The sequence below is a fragment of the Arachis duranensis genome, chromosome 3, assembly GCF_000817695.3.
Source record: "Arachis duranensis cultivar V14167 chromosome 3, aradu.V14167.gnm2.J7QH, whole genome shotgun sequence".
Classification (NCBI taxonomy): Eukaryota; Viridiplantae; Streptophyta; class Magnoliopsida; order Fabales; family Fabaceae; genus Arachis; species Arachis duranensis.
Window position 1 is genome coordinate 31149816 of NC_029774.3, and position 16191 is coordinate 31166006.

Genomic DNA, 16191 nt, shown 5'->3' on the forward strand with positions numbered 1-16191 from the left:
CACTTAACCATTGTTTCTTAGTCCATCAATCCTCGTGGGATCGACCCTTACTCACGTAAGGTATTACTTGGTACGACCCGGTGCACTTGCCGGTTAGTTTGTGGGTTGTAAAACACTGCACCAAGTTTTTGGCGCCGTTGCCGGGGATTGATTGTGATTGACAACTATCCGTTGTTTGATTGTTTAGATTAGATAATTTTCCTTCTAATTAGTTTTATTTGAATATTATTAATTTTTATTTTTCATTTGTTCTTTTTTTATTTTTTTCTTATTTTCCATGAACCCCCTGTTTCGTTTATCTTTTTTTTTACTACTTGGTTTTCGTAAAAAAAAAAACTTCTTTTCTTCTCTCTTTGTCTTTTGTTCGTACCCCTCCCCCTTTTTTTCGTTTTCTTTCCTTTTTTTTCTTTTTTTATTAATTAATAAAAAAATTTTAAAAAAAATTAGCACTAAAACTTCTTTTTTTAATTTTTCTATTTTTTTAATTTTCAATTTTTTTAGAATAATTACTATTTTTATTTTATTTCTTTACACAGGTTACCTCACTGGGAATTCTCTACACTCTGACGTAGAGATTCCCATCTTTTCTTATTTTCTGTTTGTTTATGCACAGGAACAGAGATAAAGAACATCTCATAAACTTTGATCCTGAACCTGAAAGAACTTTCAGGCGACGTTTACAACAAGCAAGATTTTTACAAGGCTGCATAATCCACTATGGATCCTAATGATGCTGATAATGCCAATGTGGCAAACCCGAATGGGAATGAACAACAAAGGAGAGTACTTGGCTCTTCCTCCGCTCCTACCGCAGATCTATATGGAAAAAGCATTGTGGTGCCTCCTATAGCTGCAAACAACTTTGAGTTGAGGCCACAATTAGTCACCCTGGTACAACAAAACTGCCAGTATCACAGTCTTCCCCATGAAGACCCAAATCAATTTATTTCTAATTTTTTGCAAATATGTGATACTGTGAAGACAAATGGAGTAAACTCAGAGGTGTACAAACTCATGCTCTTCCCGTTTGCTCTGAGGGATGGAGCAAAGCTATGGCTAGATTCTCAACCTAAGGAGAGTTTGGATACTTGGAACAAGGTGGTTACTGAGTTTCTCACTAAATTTTTTCCACCAAAGAAACTAACTAAGCTTAGGGTGGAGGTTCAGACCTTCAGACAGAAGGATGGTGAAACTCTGTATGAAGCTTGGGAGAGATACAAGCTACTGACTAGGCAATGTCCTCCGGACATGTTCTCCAAATAGACACAACTAGATATCTTTTATGAAGGCTTGGGTGAAATGTCCAAGATGTGCTTAGATAATTCTGTAGGAGGTTTATTGCACAAGAAGAAGACATCGGAGGAGACTATTGAGCTTATGGAATTGGTTGCTAGCAACCAATATTTATACTCATCTAACAGGAATCCTGTGAACTCTGAGACCCCTCAGAAGAGAGGCATGTTAGAAGTAGAAGCTGTTAATGCTCTTCTTGCTCAGAACAAGCTGATGTCTCAGCAAATAAATCTACTTACTCAACAGATGGGTGGCATGCAAGTCTCAGCTATCAACACACAAAATTCACCACAAGAAATCTCCTATGACATGGCAGGTAATTTTATGCAAAATGATAATTATGATTATGCTTAACCTTCTTTTGAACAGGTGAATTACATGGGGAGTGGTTCTAGGAATCCCAACAATGATCTATATTCTAAGACATACAACAAGGGATGGAGGAATCACCCAAATTTTGGATGGAGGGATCAACCTCAGAGACCTCAAAACTTCAACAACAGTTCTCAGGGCGGTTTCCAACAGAACAATGATTTGAAAGCAATATTGACAGGTTTTAGACAGAAAATCAGAGCATCCATCAAGAACCTGGAGATTCAAATGGGTCAATTAGCCACGAAAGTTAATGAGATTGATCAGAGGACCACTAATAGCCTTCCGGGTAACACAATTCCAAATCCAAGAGACGAATGCAAGGCTATCACCGTGATAAGTGGACAAGTGGCAAATACGGAAGCACAAGTTATGCAGGAAACTAGAGCCTCCATTAGAAACTTAAAGGTGCTAATGGGCCAACTGAGCAAGTAATTACTTGAGAGGTCTACAAGTACATTTAAAGGTGATACATTGGTGAACTCAGGAGAAGATTGCAAGGTTATTCAATTGAGAAGTGGTAAAGTAGCTGGCTCTAAGACCAAGGCCAATGAAGATTTAGTTGAAAAGAAAGCTCCAGAGGAGAAGAAGGGAGACATAGAGCACACCCCTCCAAAGCGTGCGGACAACCCATTCCCAGATTCTCTTGACACTTATCCTACTTTGCCAAAGGCTCCTGAGTATAAGAATAAAATGCTATATCCTCAGAGACTTCAAAAGGAGACCAAGGACAAATAGTTTTCAAAGTTCTTGGAAGTTTTTAGAAAGTTGCAAATCAATATTCTTTTTGCTGAGGTTTTGGAACAAATGCCTCTCTATGCCAAGTTCATGATGGAACTGTTGTCAAAGAAGAAGCCTTTAAAAAGAGATGAGACAGTGGTCCTGACTAAAGAATGTAGTGCCATCATTCAGAATAACTTACCAAAGAAGATGCCAGATCCAGGGAGCTTTCAAATTCCATGCACCATTGGAAGCACAACCTTTGAGAAAGCGTTATGTGATCTGGGAGCAAGCATCAATTTAATGCCCTTGTCTGTGATGAAGAAGCTGCAAATTCAAGAGGCACAACCCACAAAGATAGCATTACATATGGAAGACAAATCTATGAAACCTGCATACGGATTAGTCGAGAATATCTTGGTCGAATGGGTAAGTTCTTCCTCCCAGCAGACTCTGTGATTCTTGACACGGGGGAGGATGAGAATGCCTCTATAATTCTAGGAAGACCATTCCTAGCCACAGGAAAAGCTCTGATTGATGTAGAAGTGTGTGAATTAGTGCTTAGAGTGCATAATGAGCAACTGGTCTTTCATGTCTTCAAAGATATACATTCAACAGGTGAAGAAGAGAGGTGCATGCAGACTGAGCTTATTGATCCAACCCTTCAAAAACACCCTGATGATACACAGCAGAATCTGCAGCTCAAACCTCCCTTGGCAATAATCAATAAAATTTCTCCTGACATCAAACCTAAGTTTGGTGTTGGGAATGCATCATCTACTAAGGAGGAGGTTCCCAGAAAGAAGAAAGTATCCAGAGGATGGAGAAACAAAAAGATCCCCACTGAAGGTTTCTCCCCAGGAATGAAGGTGGTGTTGACCAGCAATCCAGCATGGGTTTATACAGTAATAAGAATCCTCTCTCTGGAGCATATTGAGCTACGTTATGAAGACACAGAAAAGAAGTTCAAAGTAAGGGGTGAAGAGCTGAGCCCCCTATGATCCTCCTCCTTAGAGGAGCTAAACGTCAAGCTAGTGACGTTAAAGAAGCGCTTGTCGGGAGGCAACCCGATAAATTCGTATCCTTAGCTATTTTTCATAGTAGTAGTTTTCCTTTTTTTATTTGATTTTTATTGAGTTTTTACTGTTTCTCTGATTATGCAGCTATGTTATTCCAGGAACCGAACACCTCAAGTAAATAAAAAAAAGAGAAGAGCACACGACATGCAAGCGTCGCTGACGCGAACACGACAATCATGTGTGCGTGAAAAACAAAATTTCACAGAGAGTTGCGCGGAAGTGGCGCTGGACCCATGCTTGGCACACAAACATGACCGCGCGTACGTGTACCACACACGTGTGCGTCGTTTGCAATTATCGCCATCCACGCGTACGTGTCATTGACGCGTACGCGTGACCTGCATAACCGACGTAAATGATTGTTTGGGCAGAGGCACAAATTTACTCACGCGTACGCGTCCCTGATGCATGCACGTCATTTGCAAAAATGGTTCTCCACGCGTGCGCGTGCATGATGTGAACACGTCGTATGAAATTATTGGTTCCCAAGCCACGCGAACAAAGAGTTGTGTGTGCGCATGGCCGGCTTCGCGCAAATCGCACAAAACCCATGGCACGTGAACACGTGCCTGACGCTAACGCGTCATTAAGAAAATTCGCGACCCACGCGTACGCGTGCTGCACGTGTACGCGTCGCCTTCACCGCACAGTTTTCACTTTTCTTTCTCTCTCTCCTACTCCTAATTCTCTCTTGTTCTTTTATCTTTATATTTTTCTTTCCTTTCACTATTTGTTTTTATTTTCAGTTCTTCTTTGCTTGAGAACAAGGAAACCTTTAAGTTCGGTGTTGACGCGGCGTTTATGGGTTTTCTGGCACAAAAGGGAGGCAAATCATCTTCACTGAGGAGTACAACCTGAAGAATAAAGCGACCGCTGGGATAACTAAGGTGGTTGAGTTCCTTTCATTTTTTATTCCTCCCCTCTTTTTCTATGTTATGTTCCGATTTTTTGCTATTTTGCTTTGTTTGTTGTATGATCCTTTATTAGTGAGAATTCTAGGTCTAGCTTAGTTTTCTCTTAATTGCTTTAATTCTGAAAAAGATGTCTCATGTATTACTCACTGAGCTTGAAGTCAAATAAAAAAAATACAAAAGTGATATATTGCATGAGAAATTGAGTTAATTTTAAGAGTAGTCTTATTTACTTAAATGTGGTGGTATTAATTGTAATTCTGAATGCATGATATGAACAGTGCATATTTAAATTTGAATCAAAGAATGTTGATGTAACAGAAATTTAGAGAATTATTATGACTTCTCTGAAATAAACAAAAATTTAATCTTTGAAGCAAAAGAAACAACAAAAGAATAAATAAATAAATAAATAAATAATAAAAGCAAGGTCCAAGGCTCTGAGCATCAATGACTAGGGAGGTCAGACATGATTAAAAGCTCAAAGAGTTGTTTCCCTAGTCATATGCTTGTGGTGTGATTGTGTCAAATAATCCTTGAGACAGACACTTAGAGTCGAGACCAAGTGCGTTTAACAGAGTATGCCAAAGGCTTTGAGCACCACTGTCTGGGAGTAACTGAAAGAAAAATTAGGACTCAAAGAGAGTCCCCCAGTTAAGTGCTTGTGGTGTTTTTGTGTCAAGTAATCCTTGAGATAAAATATTTAAAGTCACGGCTAGGCTCAAGGTGCAAAGCACCAAAGAAAAATAAATTAAACTAAATTTTACTGTGTTCAAGGATTAAACTGAAATATAAAGATCAGAGAATTTATAATATTATCCGGATTCTAATTTCGAATGACAATGACATCCTCCTGATTCAAAGGAGAGTGAGATGCCAAACCTATCCAGGATTACAGTTATAAAACACCACTATAAAAAGAGACATGAGCTTAATCGAACTCTCATTCTCATGCAAATTCACATCCTAAGCCTATATTAGTTTTGGTTGCTTGAGGACAAGCAACATTTTAAGTTTGGTATTGTGATGCGTGAGCATCTTTCCTGTCTTTTCCTAGTGAATTTGCATCTAATTTGTTGAGTTTAATTAAGAATTAAATATATTTTAGCCACTATAGATGCTATTTTGAGTTTTGTGCAATTTTATTTATTTTAGGTAGCATTCGGCTGAATTTGATGGAGTTTCTGCAGCACAAGAATCAAAGGAGATGGCTGCGAGGAGCGACGCGCATGCGTGCGCGTGATCTGGAAGTATCCATGGCGACGCGTGCACGTGACTGACGCGTACGCGTGATTTGAAGATTTGCTTAGCGACGTGTCCGCGTGACTCGCGAAAAAGGCTATTGATGCATACGCGTGACTAACGCGTACGCGTGACATGCACCATGTGCAGAAAACGCAAAAAAACGATAGGGGCAATTTCTGGGCTGTTTTGACCCAGTTTCCAGCCCAGAAAACACAGATTAGAAGCTGCATAATGGATAAAACAAGTGGTCCCCACCCATCAGTTGAAGACTTGTTAATTAATTCGAATTTAAATTCAAATCTTATTTTTAGGAAAAGATATTATTTTTTATTTTAGATAATTAGATTTTAAATTTATTAGGATTAGTTATAAATAGGAATTTAGATGCCATCAGATGGAAACGCTGTATATTTTACCAGAATCTTAGTTTTCTTCTCTGAACTATGAGCAACTAATCCTTCATTGTTAAGGTTAGGAGCTCTGTCTATTTGTATGGATTAATTTTATTACTTTTTCTATTTTAATTTATGCATGTATTTATAATTTAAGAATTGTTTTTGCTCTTTATTTTATGAATTTGGGTGGAACGGAAGTATGACCCTTTTTCTAATTGAGTTCTTGTATAACTTGAAAAAGCTTTATACTTGAACAATAGCTTGAAAATAAATTTTTCTAAATTTTAATTATCTGAATTTAACAGGATATGTGATATATAATCCTTTTATTTCTTGGGTAATTAGAGTTTTTGTGGCATATAAACTAGAAATTGATTATCACCCTCTAATTGGAATTAATTGTCCAAGGAATTGGCAGTTAATGAATTTTTGAGGAGACTAGGAAGGTCTAAGAAATTAGGGTCTAGTCATATACAGTTTGCCATAAATTAAATCCTGCATAATTAAATTAGTTAGTAAGAAAAGTTAATCCAGAAAAATAGATAACTCTGAAGCCTTAACTGTTTTCTCCAATATTTTATTTTTAACTCATTGTTGCTCGCTTTCTGAAATTCTTAATTTACTATTTAATGCTCTTTGAATACCAAAACACTCTTTTTTGTGTGTCTAACTAAGCCAATCACTTAACTATTGTTGCTTAGTCCATCAATCCTCGTGGAATCGATCCTCACGTAAGGTATTATTTGATACGACCTGGTGCACTTGCCGGTTAGTTTGTGGGTTGTAAAATACTGCACCAATTTACATCCTTAACGTCTATAGCAACATTATAAGGGAAAAAAAAAACAAGCAACAAATATGGTGAATTACCAAAACTATCACTCCTCGTTCAATACGAGAGGCAATGTACATAAAACTATGGAATGAAGCAAAACCTACCTTTGCATAAGGTCGTCCACACTAGACAACGGACTCATGATGATATCCCTTGCAATCCCTTGCACTCGAAGCTCAATAATGGATAATGGCTCTCATGTCGATTATTCGTTCTCCTTGCCACCAAGAGCGACTTTCACAACAACGTCTCTCACTCTTTATGTACCCTTTGAGTTTAACTCTTAAGTGAAAAATAAGAGAGTTAGTCATAGTAACTAGTAATAAGGATAGTTTTGTAAATCTAGTTGAGAAATTAGGACAAACATAAAATGATTTGGGGATTTTTTAAGTTGGATTTGGTTAATTAATCAAAATTCAACCTAAGTATGTACATTACCAAAGTTTCCATGTTATCAAAAACATGGTGGCCACCTCAGCATCGTTTTCATAAAAAATGTACTCCGACGAATTTAGAAGTACGCTTGTCAAATTTTAATTTTTTTTAGAGACTATTTTGTCAAAAATATCTATTGGGTATCATTTTATCAACACCTAAATCTTTTAGATACTGATTTAGTATTTATCTCTTATTTGAATAATCAACAAACAATTTATAATTTTTCAATTCTTAATTAATATTAATAGTAGTATTAATAATATTAATTCTTTAAATTTGCAAATACTCTTCACTTATTCATTCCTTGTTTGCAATAATTACTCAGAGAAACATTCCTTAATACTTTAGAATTGAGAAAACCAGTAGCAATGAATTATTGGAAATTTTAGCTTATATTTACTATTTATTAATTATCAAAATCCAATTTGCGGTATAGAGCTAACACTAAGGTTTGTTTCTTAACCAAATTGGACTTGTAAGTGTTTCTACATAGGTTGCTTAACAATAGTGGTTGCTTCTAGTGTCAAACTAACTAATGATTCAACAAAAGTAGGTTCAAAGATTGAAACAGAATCATCAAAAGGAGGCTTAAGATCTGAAGTTGGTATAAGATTAGCATAGGAAGAATTAGTAAAGAAAGGAGTGTAGTAGAAGGAATAGACATAAGTGAAGACAATGATGACAACTTATGCTCCTGTAATACCAGCTGTTAGTAAAACAAACGCATTGAGAAATAGAATCTTAACAATGCTAATCTTTATGTTCTGCACTATAACTATAACTGGAAAGCAACAAAGGCATGCCCAAGGTTCAACGTTATTGTATTCATTTGATTAAAAAAAAAAAGCACATCCGAATATTTTAATCAAGTTAGGTTTGTCTAGTGATTAGTTTACTAAACAATTATTAAAAATTTGAATTTCGCCTTATACTTGCAGCAACTCATTGGTAGGGGTGATAATGGATAGGGTAGGATATGGTTTTGATCCAACTTTAATCTTAACTGCGAGTTGAATTTTTTACATAAATTAAACCTTGTTCTACTCGTGGGTTGAGTAAATCTCAACTCTAACTCTATCCGTTCTCAACTCGTGGATATCCAACTCTACTCACGGATTACCAAAAGATGCAATATTAGTATATAACTTGATGAACGTGCAAATTAAAAATTCAATACAAACAATACAACTATCTCACAAATAACACAATCATCCCATAAACAACATAAAACATCGAATGTTCAATTTTATATAAAAGTTTTTACTAAAATTAACACAAATACAAATAAAATTAATGTAAGTCTATGAGCATTCCATTTGATATAATTTTATATTTATATATCACTAAAATAGAACTGGCTTTTATATAAAAAAGACGTGTTAAGTCATCAATTGATGATCTTGGTTCAGTGGTTAAATTTTTTTTTGTACCAAGTGAGAGGTCCTTGGTTTAACACCCATGCAAGATGCTCTTCGTGTGACAAAAGTACCCTACGTGGCACTCCAACCCTCCAAAGACAGGGTACTTTTGTCACACGGAGGGCTTCTTGCGTGGATACAAGTTTAGTTTCGGGTACATATGTCAGCGTTTTCATTTTTCATGAGTACAAATGGTCATTTATTCTTTTATATAAGTATATAACATATACATATATAAAGTGCGTGTTGGTCGGGTAGAGTTGAGACTTGAGACCCGACCCGCACGAAAACCAGCTCCGCAATCAACTCTACTCGACCGGGTTAGTTCGAGTTGGATGCCTGCGGATAGAACTTAAATGGAATTCAGATCAATGACAAATAAGTCCTTACCCATTGGCCAGCGGCAAACCCTTAAATAGAACTCAGATCAAATAAGTCCTTACTCGTCCGGCACGCGTGTCCGCTGTGTCCAATCGTGTCTTAATAAAAAAATAAAAAATTCTTTGTTAGACACACTTGGACACTCATCAACACTCGTTCGGCACGCGTGCCTGCTATGTCCAATCGTGTCTTAATAAAAAATAAAAAATTCTTCTCGAGACACACTTGGACACACCTAAATATCATCATATGTCAACATGTCCAACCTTATTTTTAATTTGTATTCTTGAAATGAGTTCAGAAATAATATAATTATTTATTAAAATAAAAAATATTTTAAATATTTTTTTAAAATTCGTCTAATTACGTATTCTGTATCTTATCGTTTTCGTGATATCACATAAATCAAATAAGGGAAGGAGATTGATGACAAATACATTAGGCGCAGCACTGCCTCAGGTAATTCATTGATATATTTAATAAAAATTCATGATGAATTACCAAAGGGCAAAGCATCCGGCATAGAATTCGATAAAGGATTGTACGCAATAGCCTAAGATAAAAGTTTAACAGCTATTTTACGAATTAAACCAGTGACTTTGAAATCAAAATCAATAGAAGCAACTCAACCGTTGCCCACGAGCCACGAGTCTCAAGGAGATCTTTGGTTCATTATGAAACAAAACATCTCCTTTATTATGGTTTACCTTTTTCGGGTTTTTTATGACCTGCCATTAAAGCCTTTTGACTCTATAATATTATACTTTAAAGAAAAAGGCAAAAAAGAAGAGAACTCGAAAAGAAAGAATGCTAGACTAATAGAAATTATTCGCAAACATGAGGATGGTGGACACCCAAGAAACCACGAGAGGGGAAGAGATTAAAATGAGTATAAAAGGAAATGAAAAAGAAAATCGATCTATTTCTTCAAGCGCGGTACAACTCTCTTTCTCCCATCAATATTAAGGCCATTTGTAGCTGGATTTAAATGTTTGGGACAATGTACATTTCTCTCAAATTTAGAAATATAAGTTCAAAAGGACACATGCAGATTTTTTATAAGACCTAAAAGTCATTAAGGCAGGGATTCTGCCTAGCTACACTTCTGATTCTAATTTCTGCTTCCCAAATAAACATTTACAACCAAACACATAGCAGCATTGATAATTTAAAAGAGAATGTCAATAGCAGCTAGCAGTGGCAGGTTCAAAGCCGCTTCTTGTAAAACATTCTGGGTGGCATTAAAACGGCAAAGAATGATTGGATGAGAAAGGTTAAACCTCCAAACCAAGCATCTACAGCAACGAATCAGCAGATATCTATATTCTTTCTTTTTCTGCCACTCACACAGGCCCAGTCATCCATTTTCGACACATCTATGCCTTCTAAGAATAGTGAATATTTTTGTAATATGTTCTGGACCTGCATAAGGAACAAAGGAGATGAATTTAGGAGGAGAATGTGATTCGAAGCAGTTGCACCAACAAGAATCTGCATTTGGCAGCAAAGAGATGGCTGCATTCCAAATAAAGAAAATGGATAATGAGAATTTATTAAACTACCTGTTCACTTAAGATTCCAGAGAGACCAATAATTGCTCCAGGCTTTGCAGAAAAGATAATTTGATCAGCAAGATTTAACAGAGGATTTAAAAGTATGTTTGCGATGACCACATCATATTTATCCTTGTGAGTGACTCTGTCTATCTCGAAAGCATTTTCTCCCTCGACAACTCTAGATGGCCAGTCATCCCTGCAGGATGAAGAAGTTTGGCTTGCAATCAAATGCAGTTGCAGCTTGTCTGGTCCGATGTTATTCAGAGTAGCATTTTCAGATGCTGATGCAATTGCTTGTGAATCTATATCGACTCCAACGGCAAAGGCAGCACCAAACTGCAAAAGGTCTATTATTGGTGAATATGAAACTGCAGAAGGTTTAGAATTGCTTTCCTGAACTAGCATTTGATTAATTTCTCAACTGATTCTATTACATCTCTAATATGCTCTTCTATACTAACTTGATAATTAAACCCTAAACCCTATATAAGGCCCAATAAGTACAGAACATGTCATATCAAAATGTCTCTGAAAATTCATATCTGACATATGTTCTGTCAATTAACTCCTGAAAGTTTTCACTAATTTGATAACCCAAGTATTTTCTAATCAATGCTATGAAAAAAAAAAAGAAATCTTACGTCGAAGCTACCACAAAAAATTAACCAAAAAAAGACAGTTAAAATATGTGAATATGATTGAGACGGTTATAATATTTAGCTTTCCACACACAGATGTTCAAGGAAACAAAGTAAGAATGAAAATGAACTCTACTGTACAGCAAAGGCATTCTAGCTAACTGAAACCGGAGTAGGTATCCCAGTTCCAAATAGCTTTTTCATTTTACTTTAAGTTCTTAACATATGCAGATCATCAATAAAATACCTTTAGAGCTGCAATTGCTAGAATTCCAGTGCCAGTGCCATAGTCCAAGATGTGTTCTCCTCCTTTTATACAGTCATGTAGGAGTAATAGACATAATTTGGTAGTCGGATGGTCCCCAGTTCCAAAGGCTAGTCCAGGATTAAGAATTATATTCATTGCTTGAATATCCTGTGTAAGATTCAAGATTGCTCATTAGAATATACAGTTCTCAGACAAAAAGGATGAGGGGAAAACAAGAAGAAAAATGGTCAAAGTTAAAAATGGTATTCAAACAAGATGCAAAAAATTCAATACTTAAATAGATTTGCAATGTATAATTACCAACTATAGGAAGTTTAGCAACATATTATCTGTAATGAAAAGGAAAGATAAACTGTGACAAAAAAATAAGTGTGAGATATGCGTACAGGTGGAGTAATCCACTTGGGCACCACCCATAGGCCTTCAGTAACTTCAACTGGATGAAATGATTCCTGAAAGGATTGAAAAATTTGTAAGTTTATTTCCAGTAACAAATTCTCGCACTGACAGTTTTCCATAATATGAATAAGTTATCAGTTAACATCATTCTCCAAATAAGAATGCTAAGTAAAGAATGCAGTAAATTTAATAGCTATTAAACAGAAACCAAACAATTAGCAGTTAGAATTTCACAGCTAGAACTCGGGACTAACTCAATTTCATAAAGAGCATCATTGCCTCATTGACTCGATTTCTAGTTCATAAAAGATGAACCTGTCTGATTTTCACTCGTGCCCTTCCAAAATTGATTTGACAGAAACGCTAGAAGAAACACCCAAAAATTTCAGCTACTCTGCCTTCGAGTGAAAGGCATACCAAGACATTTTTCTCATGAAAAACTTTGCCAAATATCATAGAACAGAGACTAGATGGCTGAAGAAATGTGAATATAGCAAAATAATGCAGAACTTCAATAGCAAGGAAGTTGCGTAGAATATTAGATCAATCTTCTAAAGCAACACAAGAACAACTTCATGATATTGATCTAGAAAAGAAGCAAACTGACCTGAGCTCCTTTCATCCAGTCATCCTCCTCAATAATTTTAACTTCATATCTTGGTATCTCTTTCAAACCAATAGAATCAGCAGCATGTGAAATGCTCATATTTATATCCTCACCTTCAAGAAAAATGGAACTAACACAAATCTGCAGAGTTTTAGAAGTGTTTGAAACAGTTCACATAAAATGAGTGCCTTAAAACCACAACTTTTAACCATAAAGTGGTGTTTGTCAAATATACAGTCAAACGTCAAATAGATATCATAAAGAATGGAAAACTTATTCCTGATACAGGGAGAATGATTAAATATGTAATCGTATGAGCAGCAGTCTAGTGATAAAGACTGAAATTTATATATATGGAACACGCAGGATTAGATAAACTTATTCCTTTCTTCTTTTGTTTTTCTTCTTGGGTGCATTATTCATGCACATAATACACCAAAAATGATGCTACTAAACCAAGTGGCAAAGTGCAGCAATAGTACATGGACAGATTCTCTTCCTGAACAACAATGTAATTTATCAATGAAGATGTGCTTAAACCTCAAGCTCAAATTGATTTAGTCAATAACATGATATTCATAAAGAGCTTGCATAACTGAAAAAGGAATGTGATAGGCTACCTAAGTTTGATTCATTGGCATGCGATCATAAATATCTGTGTTTAAAATTAACACAAATAACAATAACAATAGAGCCTTATCCCACTAAGTGGGATCAAACAATGTCCTTGTGCCTTGTCATGAATAATTAACAAAACCAGCAAAATGAAATTGATAAAACGAAAAGCATTATAAACCTTTATAAGAACACTCTGTTTCAGAAAATAAAATAACTGTAAAAGATTCCAGTAACAGCATACCTCATCAGTATCTGAACAGACATCATCTTCATTCATAGTAACAGAACTTGCACCAAAGCTTAAAAGAGCTTCTGCAAGCATATCCTTGTCAGCATAAAGAAAATGGTCAAACAATTAGGCAGCATAACAAAGTTCTTATGCTATAATATGATTCCGAATGTAGCTAAATGTCTTATGAGTCTCTTATTGATACCTCTTTCCACATAGAAGACTCTTAAATAAGTGTCAAACAATCATGAATACTAACTAAATAACAAAACGCACCTAAATCCTAATAGCATCAATATTACAAATACTAGGCTAAAACTCAGACTAAACAAACAAAAACTGAATCAGATTTCCAAACACTACAATCACTAATAAGGTATAGGATGAGCCATGAAACACCAATTTCAGGACATGGTCACCTGAAAAGTTCTCAACTGATTTAGCTCTTCAATTTACAGAGTAACTGAATTAGGGAGGGAAAATGCAGCAATACAATGGTTAAAGATAAACTAATCTTTTAAAAACTGAGCTGGTAGCTGTTGATTCAGTTGGTTTAATCAAATGAGTTTATTTCTGAACCGCAAAAAATCACGATTGAACTAGAAAATATATCCACACACACAGGCGCGCACAAAAGCTGGAGTATGTTTAAATAAAAAATAAATAAATAAATAATAATCGAAATAGAAATTATTGAAAGCAAATTTAACCGGTTCAGGGTCGAACAAGCTTAGTGTGGCTCGGTATAGTTTTCAGAACAAGCAAAATGCTGAAAAGAGATAAGAAAGAAAAAGGAACAAAGCTTACTGAATTGTCCTTATGACATCGAACTAGAACTGAAACATAATTTGCAGGTACAGGAACAGGTGAAGCCATTGAATGAACTGCCAGAGAAGAAGAAGCTGTGGAAAAATTTGCATGTCCATTTTTCACTTGGCCACGTGCTGGCCAGTGGTCACTAGCGGTGGTGTGGACAGAGAGAAAGAAAAGCGATGGGGAGTAACGACTGAGAGAAAAAGAGGATGAGCGTAGGAGGTGAAGAGACAGGGAGGCGGCGGCGGGTGTGCAGTTCAGATGCTTGAGGAAATGCCATGCCTTCATCATTTCCTTGCAAAGGTAACTGATGGTGGAGAAATCGCCTATCTAAGCTTAGGCCGGACAAAGTATTCCATGACCACTTTGAATATATCCCTATAGTGGTCCTGATACCCACGAGACTACCTAATGTAGTCTTCCATATTCTAATTTTACAATTATAGTCTTTCACAATATAATAATGAATTTGTTTGAATAAAGTGTGATTTTATTTTGAATAGTTTTTCTTTCATATTTATTTTTTGTCCTACCTATGAAATAAATAGTGAGAAATTACAATTTACTCTCTAAAGTAAAACTCAAACTTTAAAAGATTCAAATTCTATAATAATTTCTGATCATCTTCTCAGTGATAAGTGAATTATTGCCGTACATATGTGATGTCACTTTGTTATGCTAGAGAATGCAATGACTTGCTTAACTGAAAACATTGTAATTTGAACTCAATTTATCTCTTTTTCTTTATTTAATCTTAATTTTTAAAATCTTTTAAAAGATAATTTTTTTATTTTTCTTTTTCTTGATATCAATAATGAGTAGTAGAAGTACTGCAAGCAGAAATTCTATTCGTCCACCATCAAAATTTTTGAAATTGAATTTTTATTTAGTGTCAAATTAATTGCGTCTTGAAATAAATTATAGTCTAATAGTGTTTGAAATTAAATTATTTCCTAATCTTTTTCAAAAACTTGCTGCAAATTCAATTTTTATTGGTAGTCTTATTCTTATCATTTTTAAGACAGGTGTGGTTGTCGTTAAAAGTTTTGATTTGCCAACAAGTATCATCATAATCTCTTAATGCATAAATTATCCCAAGATATTCCTTTACCTTACAAACTATCATGCACCTTATGATATCATTCTTTTTGAACCGTATGCGTCTATCTTATTAAATTGTGTGTTCTCGAACAACTCTCAACTCCCACTTAATGCCAAACTTTATACCAACTTCAAGATACAACTCTTCAAATCTTACACCCTCCTTAAATGCTGGATGCATCATCAGAATCATGGTTTTTTTTCTAGTCCATCTTCTGAATTTGGAAGAGTCTTCATCTCTTTCGAGTGACATAAATTGGTGACATCTAAATCAACACTAAGATTCAAATCATAATCTACACATTCAGCAACATTACCAACAAAATCAAGATTCACTTCATTATCACTAATCTCTTGCACCAATGCCTCATTCTCAACTAGGATCTTCTTTTTCCTTTCAGATAGTGGACCAACATTTCTCTCTTTCTTATCCTTCTGGACTTTGCTCGTCTTACTTTCACTCCTAATTTTGACATTCTTTCTTGTAATATCAGATTTAGATGAGCTATTTTTATCAAAGACTGGCCTAAAAGACTATCTTTTATACTCTCATAAGAGTCAGAAGACATTTCAAAAAAAATTCATTATAAAAATTTTATTCTTAAATCCTCTGACATAAGACTTTAAACAGGGTCTCCTACATATGTTAGGTTTGTTGGGCTATTTGGTCTTATTTAACTTATCTGACTTGGTGTGCTGGATAGGCTTGGTTGTGCTAAGAAAAATGATGTTGGTTAGTGCTATTTGTGAACTTCATTACTTGGATTGGAGACTTTAAAATTGGTTATGGTTGTTTAACTCTGGTTTTGGATACAACTTTAGTTTTTAAAGGTGATGGTTACGTTTTTCTTGGAGATTTTTTCTTCTTTGTGGGG

The 16191-nt window shown here is 35.4% G+C and overlaps 1 protein-coding gene across 2 annotated transcripts; it reads right to left on the bottom strand.

Moving 5' to 3' along the window:
• Positions 1 to 9973: 9973 nt before the first annotated feature.
• Positions 9974 to 14594, bottom strand: LOC107478515 (uncharacterized). 2 transcript variants are annotated; one of them, XM_016098646.3, is made up of 7 exons: positions 14210 to 14594; positions 13415 to 13498; positions 12556 to 12696; positions 11936 to 12001; positions 11529 to 11696; positions 10650 to 10979; positions 9974 to 10509 (listed from the first exon to the last, which is right to left on the bottom strand). In XM_016098646.3, the coding sequence occupies exons 1-7, from the start codon at positions 14504 to 14506 to the stop codon at positions 10396 to 10398; spliced, it is 1200 nt and encodes a 399-aa protein (XP_015954132.1). In that variant the 5' UTR covers positions 14507 to 14594; the 3' UTR covers positions 9974 to 10395. The 2 variants fall into 2 exon arrangements, with proteins under 2 accessions (XP_015954132.1, XP_015954134.1); XM_016098648.3 differs by having other exon boundaries at positions 13415 to 13485; positions 14210 to 14359.
• Between the last annotated feature and the right edge of the window lie 1597 nt (positions 14595 to 16191).

Bases quoted from the DNA above. Each gene is read 5' to 3' on its own strand.
- LOC107478515 (XM_016098646.3), bottom strand. From the start codon at position 14,506: ATGATGAAGGCATGGCATTTCCTCAAGCATCTGAACTGCACACCCGCC. The intron at 12,002-12,555 runs GTCAGTTTGCTT...CAATCCTTTCAG, and splicing joins ACTGGATGAAAGGAGCTCAG to GAATCATTTCATCCAGTTGA. The intron at 11,697-11,935 runs GTACGCATATCT...AATCTTACACAG, and splicing joins CCAAGTGGATTACTCCACCT to GATATTCAAGCAATGAATAT.